At 42.4% G+C, this 10477-nt stretch overlaps 1 protein-coding gene across 9 annotated transcripts; it reads left to right on the plus strand.

Annotated features, from left to right (window-relative positions):
- Positions 1-112: 112 nt before the first annotated feature.
- Positions 113-9612, plus strand: LOC144003671 (uncharacterized). 9 transcript variants are annotated; one of them, XM_077500160.1, is made up of 33 exons: positions 113-259; positions 362-421; positions 1314-1379; positions 1447-1509; positions 1597-1638; positions 1771-1797; positions 1878-1916; positions 2023-2889; positions 2968-3072; positions 3561-3653; positions 3739-3801; positions 3888-3947; positions 4020-4055; positions 4151-4213; positions 4319-4363; positions 4426-4494; positions 4586-4639; positions 4715-4801; positions 4908-4970; positions 5494-5574; positions 5646-5756; positions 5824-5868; positions 5938-5991; positions 6089-6181; positions 6340-6459; positions 6544-6630; positions 6707-6748; positions 6820-6885; positions 7108-7176; positions 7260-7299; positions 8334-8385; positions 8458-8803; positions 8883-9612. In XM_077500160.1, exons 1-33 carry the CDS (start codon positions 251-253, stop codon positions 9282-9284), a joined length of 3519 nt encoding a protein of 1172 aa, XP_077356286.1. In that variant the 5' UTR covers positions 113-250; the 3' UTR covers positions 9285-9612. The 9 variants fall into 9 exon arrangements, with proteins under 9 accessions (XP_077356286.1, XP_077356287.1, XP_077356290.1 ...); XM_077500161.1 differs by having other exon boundaries at positions 6823-6885; XM_077500164.1 differs by having other exon boundaries at positions 6547-6630.
- The last annotated feature ends 865 nt before the right edge of the window (positions 9613-10477 follow it).

Consider the following 10477-nt stretch of genomic DNA (forward strand, 5'->3'; position numbering starts at 1 on the left):
CGCGTCACTAAAACGGCTTTTATATTTATCCCGTTACGTTCGAAATCTGAATGAAAGCAGCAACAGTCTCGTCTCCGGGATATTACTTTTACTTTGAAAGTCACGTACCGGATGTCGAGGCTTTCAAATAAATACTTGACACAGGTGCGTTCAGCACCTGGACGTTAATGAGCACAAGCACTCGAAGAAACAAGCCAAAAAGAAAAACGAGCAAAAAGACAACGCTGAAAAAAGCAACACGAGAGCCACAATGACTGCGGTAAGTTAATCGCATCATGACACATACTCCCCTGCTTACTTTTATTATTATTTTTCATGTTATAATTTGAGCTGGTTTGAATTTCAATGTTGTTGAAATTAGGAGGCTCCGGAGTGGTCGAGGGACGAATGGGGGGAGAACGCCACCGTCAACAGACGACCCGTAATTTTTATTTTTATTTTCAGGATTTTTGTCACTCCATGTTATTGAAACCATAACAAAGAATGCCATTGAAAAAGCGGACATTTTGCTGTCATGACACTTAAAAAAAAATAATAACTCTTGCTATTTCATCCATATAAGTCACCTTATTTGTTATGTTCTTATTTAAATTAGTTTTGCTCTTTTATTGACTGACTAGTGTACTGCTATTTCCAGTCATCATGAATATGCACACTTTTAATATATCACACTAGAATATAAGTACTGAGTAACCTGGCATATGTACTAAGTATGTTGACACTTTTATGTGCGATTTATGTTGCGTATTGAACACAGCAGAGCAGCTCTGCTCTGGCGTCGAGTATGGGAAATACTATAACTATAGTCTAGTTATCTGTGAAATTAGTTTCGTAAAGTGATGATAAAAAATCCCACCAAAAAAAAAAGAAGAAAATGCTGAAGTGATGATCTCGTCTTAATTTCTGCACAGGAAGCTTTGACTTCATGTGTTGTATGAATAGCAGCAGGTGAACACAAAGGTTTAATGGTACATTCTGACATCTAATAGAAGTGCATTTAATAACCTTCACTCTAGATAGGTGGCATAGGTAGATGAACAAAATATATTAAGAATTCCTGCAACATTGATAAAAATGTATAGTTATTCAGTTAATTAAAATGTATTTGATATAAATAATTGCACTTATTTTTAACTAAATAAATGTTTGAAAAAAAGCACTATTTTAACATTTAATTGTCATTTTCACATACCTCTAGAAGGAAGGAAGACATAAACAACAAACTGCCAAAAGTGATCCTTCATGACCTGATTTTCTTTGCTACTTATTGTCTACGATTGCATTACAAGTAAAGCCAGTCTTTGTCTTTGCAGAGTATCGTGGTGCTGCAAAACATGCTGAAGAAAATCCCTCAAAGCCCGTTTCACTCTCAGCAACAGGTACAATTTATCACTTTGTCAACATCCTGTTTTCCGTGACAAGACTTCAATTATCTCATCTCCTCAGAACGTTTTTCCGTCACCCTCAGACTCCAACGGATTGCCGGCGGACGGTTTGAGAAGCAACCAAGTGAGAAACTCTTTTTAAAGTGTGCACAATGGGGAATTTTGTGGTGGGTGGGGGGTGACCTCTTAAAAATGTTGTATTTATTTACAGGACAGCTTGGTGAATGTGACCACTGCCGCTGATCTGACACAGGTGAGGTGAAAGTTGTTTTTGAAGCTGATCACATATACACACCCTTTCTGGTTTGCACCTTTACACACACTTTGTGACGTGCGCAACCAGTTTGTGGGTATCTTTGTGAACATGCAACTTTTGGTGTTAGAGAATGGAGTCTACCGGTCGAGCCCTGAGGTGATGTTCACCATCTTGACTTGCGGGATGAACAGCATCAAAAATTTTTTTAACATGCTTTTCTTTTTTATTCCTTGCAGCCTGTGGCCAGCAGTAACCCTTTTTATTCTTATCATTTGGTATGTATGGACCAGCAGCACTACTTGTTTATCAGTATCTCATTCTCAACAGTGGCTCATGTGTTTTGCTTTTTTTTTTTTTTTTTTTTTGCAATGGTTGCATTAGGAATCCACGAACAAGTACAACGGTGGCGAGGATGTTGGACAAAAACCCGGTGGCAACTTCGATCCTCTCCTTGAATTCCAGCCTTCTCCTTTGGATCGGCAAGAAAATGGAGTCACAGTGTCTGAAGCTCCGAACGACTTGTTCCACACCTCCAGCTTAAACAACGAGCTGGGCAGCTTTTTGACATCCCAGAGTGGGTCCGCAAGCGGGCAATTTCGCAACGTAACCCTGAGCTCACCAGACGACACTCCTGACAACTTGTTTAAGACCCTGCATTCCAAAAGATCCAGCATGCAGGACCTTTTGGAAGATTTTAGCCTTCAGGCACCATCAGGAAAAGTCTTGGAAAAGCCTCGCAGCGTTGTTGCCGATCCATTGTGGCCTTCTTCCAATGGGGAAGACGATCCGTATGGCTCTACAAAGGATCCAGCAGGGAATCCGTTTTATTCTGCCTCAACCACTGCGTCACATTCCCTTCAGACAAATGGAACAAAATTCTCATATGACGACAAGTTAACTTATTCCGGTTTATCTGGGTCTGATGGGGATGTTTTCTCGCCTTCTTCGAATGCGTCGAGCCCGATTGCAAAGGAGCTATTCAGAGATGGTGTCAGCGCAAGTGACCACTTCAGTGAAAAGACGCCCAACAGCAAGGACGTGTTCGGAACGCTTGCCCAGAGCGGTTTGGCCAGATCAACCTCGGACATCTCGGAGTGGACTGTCCAAACGATGTATTCGGACGCACCACATGACATTGTGCTGACCACTCCTCAAGGAAGCAAACACGGAATCCTGCAGCCAACCCCCTTCAGTCAAGCCCGGAATCTGAGGGTGTCGCCAGACTCTTCTCCGACAGAGTTGAATCACGTGTGTAGAGTTTGCCGTTTACAATTTCAACTTCCGTTGCCTCTCTCCAATTTGTCTCCTTGGACATCTCACTTGCAGCAGGCGATGCTCACCAGGCGCCCGCCAAAGCCGCTTCCTCGTTGCAGACCTCCCAGGCCGGGGAAGCCCCCTGTGCCGGAGAAGTCGCTCAAACCAGTTTACACGGTAAGACGCCCTCGTCTTAAAGGGGAAGTCAAATTAAACATTTCTTGACAATAATATGTTCTATGTGACCTCACTAGTCTAAACATGATATTTTGATTAATATTACGTTTGTGGAATATGAGTTAAGCAGCAGAATCCAGCCATTTTTATCCATCTCAGGGGGCAGCCATTTTGCCACTTGCTGTCGACTGAAGATGACATCACAGTTGCTCAGGGCTCAATCAATGACCAATCACAGCTCACAAAGTGAAAAAAAACTGAAGATGCCCTGTGATTGGTTGTTAGCTGAGATGTCATTTTCCACTCGACAGCAAGTAGCAAAATGGCCGCCTTCTGATATTGCTAAGAACTGCTGGAATTTGCTGCTTAACTCATATTCCACTAATGTAATAACAAAAAAAAAACATATTTAGACTAATGCGGTTGCATAGAACATATTGTCAAGAAATTTTTGGGGGGTTATTTGGTGACCTCCTTCCTTTTTTAAGGTCGAGCATGAGCTGAGCGGGCCGCCAAAACCTCCTCCGAAACCGTTCAAAGTGCTCCCAAATTCAGACCTCGGTGCCACAGCAAAGCCTCAGGTGTGCTCCCTCCTTCTGGATAGCAGCATGCCGGGAACGGGTGCTGCATCAATATATCGCTCGCAGTCGATTGTGTGTCTTTTAGGAGGGGAAAGCGCTCAACGCGGAGAACTGCGACATCTTTGAGGACATCCTCCTGATTGGGCAGGTGGGCTTTGATTGATGGCGGAAGGGATATCGATCACAGGTCAATTGAGTTGTTTTATCAATGCTGCAAATGGAATGTCTTGACAGGAAAAGTGTGTGGAAGACTGGCCAGAAGACAGTCCTCAGTTCCACCCCGACTTCAAACCAGTAAGCCAACATCTGTCACACTTTCACCATTTTGTACATCTCTGCCCATGTTTGTGGTTTTTGTCTTCCCAGTCTGGAAAACTTCGACTCCGCCGCGAGTCCCTGAAGGTGAGTGGTGATTTTTTTTTTTTTTTTTTCCTCCCCTCTTTGATGTGCCAGTGGAGTGCTAAAGGAAGGCTACAAAGCTGAGCTTCTCCTTCCAGTTCAAGTCGTACTCGGAAGGAGCAACAGGAGAAGATCAGGATGATGCTGGAGTACATGTCAAGGTGATGCCATTGCCATTTGTGCATGTTCAGCTTCAGAATACTTGATTAGTCCCATTGCACACACTTGATTGAAGATTTAGCTTATTGTGTTCACATCTTTCACAGAAGAAGGACAAGAGGTTTTCGTTCTTGTCCAAAGGATCCTCCAAGGTAAAACAACCAGCTACATGTGAGTATATCAACAGTGTTTTACAAAGATGTTCACTCGCTAGGACAAACTATCTGATGACATGACGGATGGCCGGAGCTGGACTTTGCCTCCTCCAGGGAAGCCTCCAAAGGTACCTGGCAGGAATCAGCCAGCAAAGCTAAGTGATGGGAGGAGAAGGAGCATCCTTTGTGTATCTTCATTTTGACTGTTGTTGTGCGCAGGACGGTTTCTATGAGAAGAGGGAAGATGGAGAACAAAGTTGGTCTGAAGGCAAAGTACGACTTTTCTTGTACCCTTCAATCCTTTTTGTCTTTCAAGTCTGACTCCCGTAACCTGCTTTTGTTGTGAAGAAAAAGCCTCTGAAGAAAAAAGTCAACCAACTGCTGAGGCGCGCGTCCACCAGCCTCATCCAGCGACATCCGACTGCAGGAAGCAAGGTAAAAACGCACATGTCAAGACACCACATGAGAAGCGTCCACAGAAGAAACGCATGTCGAACACGTTCGCTCTGCTCACTGCTTTGCTCTTCCTGGCATACGACAGGATGATGGCTTCCTGAAGAAAAGAGAGGCCATGAAAGAATCTACAGTCAGATGGCACTCCCAGGTAACGCACGCACACAATAAACCATTTTTTATTTATTTATTCTGTTTGACATGGCAAATGTTTGGGCTGGGTTTAAAATTCGAATAATTGATATCAAATCGATTTTCTTTTTAAGAGCCTGATATCGATTCATAAAACCAACCTCAGGTTTGGGATGTATGGTGTGATTGAATGTGTTTCGGTGCGGAATACCATTTGCCTTTTGTTTACCTTATTTGGATGGAAATTTGTAGGAATATTTTTTTCTCGCTTAGCAAAAGCTGATGCCAACTTGTTTATTAACATGTTTTTTTGTGTTATCCCCCATGGTTGTATTCAATAAGAAAATGAAAAACATCAAAAATATTTGGCAAAAGAAGATTTTTCCACATTGTTTACACTGGTTGCAAAAAAAAAAAAATGTAACAAACTTGGACATATAAAAGCAAAATGGCTGACGAAAAGAGCGTACAGAGCACGATTTTGGAAAACATACTTTTCAAATGGCTTTGCATCCGGCCCCACTCATGTTGCTCTCCTGTAGGAGACCATGTTGGATGACAGAATAGGTGAGGACGAGATGGCGGCACAAGCACATCTGGACGAAGCCGACGCCTACACCAGCGTAAGTCTCCCCATCAGCCTCTCCGAGCAGTTAGCATACTTAGCCAACATCAACGTTCGTTCTCCCTCCAGAAAGGCAAAAAGAAGCTAAAGATGAAGTTTAATCCTCAAAAAGGGTTTACCAGTTCTCGGCCAGAGGGGCCCCAGGGGGCGTATGGATACACCCCTAACAAGGACATAAAGGTAACAATTGAAATGTGTGGTTGTGTTGCAATGTGCTCTACAGTGTAGTGTGATTGGTTTCCTCCAGGACAGACAAAAGCAGTTTTTGGGCGGTGCTGAAACGTGGCAGCAGGTAAAGTCAAACGCTCGCATGCACTCTTACTTTTTGCCTCTTTACTGAATGAAATGAATGTCGATCCAGGAGCACAACTTTGAGGATGTGGATGAGATAAAGAGGTTTCATTCCATCAGCCAGGTAGAGAATTTACATTTTTCAGTGCAAGATATGTTGCTGTTTCGACTGAAATGAACTGATTTCTTTTTTTCTTTTTTTTTTGATTTTTTTATATAAGGACGACGTTTCTGTTCTTCATCCCCAACAAAAAAGCTTCTCAGCAGAGCGGCTGGATTGGGAAGCGCTGAATGCAGCAGATGATTACACAGTGGTTTGTTTATTGTATTTCAATCATTTTATTTCTTTTCTTCATTTGTCCTCGTTCATACGTAGAAAATTACATGGACACAATGTAACGCGTCATCCTCATTCTTTGTTTTTCTTGAGGGGAAAAAAGTTTACATATGAATATGTCTCCTCCTTTTTTAGAAAAAGAACAAGTTCAAGGCCCCGGTCCCTTTGCCACGCAAAGCAAAGCCGACGTTGAGTTCACCTGGACCGGCGGAGGCGGGGACGTTTGGCTATGCTGCTTGCGCACAGCCATCCTGTGTATGTTTTGGATTTAATCTTTGTTGATTGTGTGGCACGAGCTTTGGCTTAATTTTTTATTTTTTTATTTTTTTTTTATCTCAGCAGGCGGACGACTGGCCAGATGAGGACGATGCCGTCTTGAGCGGAGGCCAACACGAGGATCCCCTCGTGGACTACAACTACAAACAGGTAACATAATCAATCATATCATGTTTTTTTATTTTTTTGGGGTGGGACTCAACACACTCTTGCTCTTCCTTGACAGAAAAAGGGGAAGCACAAAGTCTTTCAAAAGAACAAAGCAAAGGTGAGCGTCACGAGAGGCATGAGCGTTTATTTGGGCTCTCGAACGTCTTGTTTCTGATTGGCATCTCTTAGCAGAACAAAACATGGGAAGGCGCCGCAGAGGACGTGGCAATCAACCACCTGTCAGAGGCGGCACAGGTCAGTTGTGAAAGATTAGCCTGTCACCAAACTGCTCATCTGACCTGATTTTAAAAACATGTGAGCGTGTGGAATGTAAACACGAGAAGTCTGTTTTTTCCCAGCTGTCAACTGGCCTGGCGACATAGCGCTCATAGTCGGTCACAGTGCAACAACTATCAGTGATTACTTTGATTTGATTTCTGAGACACCTCCTTGGCATTTATCATTCTTTTGTTCCAGGCCGAGTGGCTGGCGGCTCAGAAGGATGAACGTGTAGCGGCGGGTCTGGAGGATGCTGAAGGGGACGGGGTGAGTGCGTTGCCGATTTGACTCACAGCAGCGCAGGCAGCGTATTGTGGTCTCATTGTGTTTTTTTTTTTTTTTTGTTACAGGACACAGACAGCTTGATGGAATGGTGGAACACAGTAGAAAGTGAGTCACGGTCAAAAACTAAAATTCAAAAAATTTTGTTAAAGACCCATGACGCAGGATTCAATGCGGATTGGAACCCAGCGACGCGCACACGGGCAGGATCACGAGCATGACGTCATGCTTATAGCAAAAGTTAAAGTTTCACTTTACAGGAAAGTAGACGCAACAGTCGTTGTGCCACAGTTGTGCCTCCAGTCCATTATGCAATTCTTAAAACATGTTCGGGTGAAAAATATGTTTATTTTAACACTCCAATTTGAATCTTAAGTTGCGTCATGCCCCTTTTAACGAAACAAAATAGAAACGAAGATGCTTATTAAAAACGAAAACTTATTGAAATTACATTTTATGTTTACAAAACTAACTCAAAGTAACTAATTATAGCGAAAATGTCATTTGTTTTAGTCTTTGGTAATTATTTAATACATGACCTTTTGGGAATGATTTTTAAATGTGATTTTAAGTATATTTATTTCAATATTAACCGGAATAAAGACGTTTGAAAGTAGGTGACACAGATGTGATGTCATCTTGCAGCAGCCAATAGAAAGGCACCTTCAGAAGACATCGCTCTGAGGCAACAAATTCGCTTGCTTGACTTTTAGCTCCAGTAGCTCGGCTTGGCTGCTTTTTCATTGAATTCAGTTGAAATGCAACGCTAGGTTATAAATGTGTTACTTTTTTTTTTCATTTTACATTTTCACAGTATATTAAATATTGCGCACAAGTAATACACATTTTGTTTTTAAAAATGAAAACAAACTAAACTTAAACTAAGCATTTTTAAATAACTAATACAACTAAAAGCTAACAACCACCCTGAAAACTAAACTTAAAAAAAACGAAAGAAAAACTTGCTAAAACAAAAACCCCAAAACTCTAATATCCCTGCTGTTGACTCATTCAGGGAGATGTGAGCCCAAAGTGACCAACCCCACAAAAGCTCTGTAACTTTTTTTAATTTTTTCAAAATAAAAAAGGTTTACTAGTTAATACCTTTTGTCCATTGAGTGTCCGTTACTGTGTTCGTCCAGGGTGGGATGAGGTGCCATCAGACGAAGTGGCCAAACAGCTGGACGAGTCACAGTAGGTGCTTCCGAACGCTCCGCCTGCCACCTCTTCGGAACTTGTCAGCTCACAAACTTTTGCCTCCGGCAGGTCCTTTGCCATTTTGGCCGACAAGGTGAACCGAGGCCTGCGCGTGTTCAACAAGGTTTTCACAGAACGCGGCGAGATCTTCTGGCAGCACGTGGTCAAGCTCCACGCCCTCGCCGACCACCTTAGCACCTTCCACCAGAAGGCCAAAGCGGCCGGCATCACGGGCAGCACCACGGCGGCCGTCGGCGGCGTGACGGCCATCGCCGGCCTGGCGTTGGCGCCCTTCACCTTAGGCGCCTCGCTCATCGTCACGGCCGTCGGGGTCGGCGTGGCCACCGCCGGGGGCATCACTTCGGCTTCTGCGAGCATCTCGGATAACGTCAACAACATGCAGGAGCGTAAGAAGGTAAGCCAGACTGAAACACCCCTAATAAGTTCTGTGAATGCTTCTCATGTGGTGTCTTGACATGTGCGCCGGTTTGCAGGTGGAGGCGGTGCTGCAGGAGTACGAGTTGGAGTTTCAGGGCTTGGCCGACATCCTTCACTTCGTCAATCACGGCCTGTACAAGCTGCGCGGCCATCCTTTCCTGCGCTCAGGCAGGCAGCACTATTCTGAGGACTGGGAGGTGCGCAAGGCGGTGCAGATGATCAGCTTGGTGGACTCGCCCGTCATGCGAGCCATGGAGGTGACTGACGCCAATTTATACCTGCTCCAAGGACTTCAGAGAGGCATGGACAAGTACTTCAAGGACTCGCGGACCCCCAAGAGAGCCTTCAAAAAAGAAGTGGTGGCTCGTATAAAACAGGCGGCCAATGTGCTCAATGATGGAGTGGTGGAGCTTAACGCTATCAGGGAGGAGCTCCAGAAGGCCATTGGGAACTTTTGAACACATTTGTCAAGGATGAATATTATGGACCAGTTTGAAGCACAGGATCGAAGGATTGCAATATCACCTACCTATTGTAAGTTGAAGTCATCCTTCTTATTGCTTTAACTCCGTTGATTGTACAGTAAGGCAGTTGCTCTGCTGAACAAAAATGCCACAGTTTCAGGATGCCACATAGGCACCAGTTGTAAACCATATAGGTGTCTTAGTTTATGTATACATGTATTCTAGTTTATGTATAGACTAAGACTACATTTTGTATTTTAATGAGAAATGTGCACTATTGTACAAGTGTATAAGTAAATAAAGATGGTTTGTCATGTTCAAACTTGTTTGAGAGAATCCTTTTAAGTGCAACTTAAGATGTAAGTGCACCAGAAACTTAATTGCAACAAAATGTTTTAAAAGAAAAGGTTATATAAGGGTAGTTGGTCAGTTGGCAATTTGATTTAAAAAAAAAAAGCCTTAAAAAACGACCATGTATAGTAAGGCTTTTTTTTTCCGACATAAAAATGACCATGTATAGTAAGGCTTTTTTTTTTCCGACATAAAAATGACCATGTATAGTAAGGCTTTTTTTTTTCCGACATAAAAATGACCATGTATAGTAAGGCTTTTTTTTTTCCGACATAAAAATGACCATGTATAGTAAGGCTTTTTTTTCCGACATAAAAATGACCATGTATAGTAAGGCTTTTTTTTCCGACATAAAAATGACCATGTATAGTAAGGCTTTTTTTTTCCAACATAAAAATGACCATGTATAGTAAGGCTTTTTTTTCCGACATAAAAATGACCATGTATAGTAAGGCTTTTTTTTCCGACATAAAAATGACCATGTATAGTAAGGCTTTTTTTTTCCGACATAAAAATGACCATGTATAGTAAGGCTTTTTTTTTCCGACATAAAAATGACCATGTATAGTAAGGCTTTTTTTTCAAACAGAAAACGACCATGTATAGTAAGGCTTTTTTTTTCAACAAAAAAAACTACCATGTATAGTAAGGCTTTTTTTTCCGACAAAAAAAAAACGACCATGTAAAGTAAGGCTTTTTTTTCCGACAAAAAAACGACCATGTAAAGTAAGGCTTTTTTTTCCGACAAAAAAACGACCATGTATAGTAAGGCTTTTTTTTTTCGACAAAAAAACGACCATGTAAAGTAAGGCTTTTTTTTCCGACAAAAAAACGAC

Source organism: Festucalex cinctus, chromosome 16, assembly GCF_051991245.1.
Source record: "Festucalex cinctus isolate MCC-2025b chromosome 16, RoL_Fcin_1.0, whole genome shotgun sequence".
Classification (NCBI taxonomy): Eukaryota; Metazoa; Chordata; class Actinopteri; order Syngnathiformes; family Syngnathidae; genus Festucalex; species Festucalex cinctus.

What these genes read in the sequence shown, in the direction of transcription:
- LOC144003671 (XM_077500160.1), top strand. An exon ending in ATGCTGGAGTACATGTCAAG is followed by an intron (nt 4,214 to 4,318) that starts GTGATGCCATTG and finishes CATCTTTCACAG; the next exon opens with AAGAAGGACAAGAGGTTTTC. An exon ending in CCCCTAACAAGGACATAAAG is followed by an intron (nt 5,757 to 5,823) that starts GTAACAATTGAA and finishes GGTTTCCTCCAG; the next exon opens with GACAGACAAAAGCAGTTTTT.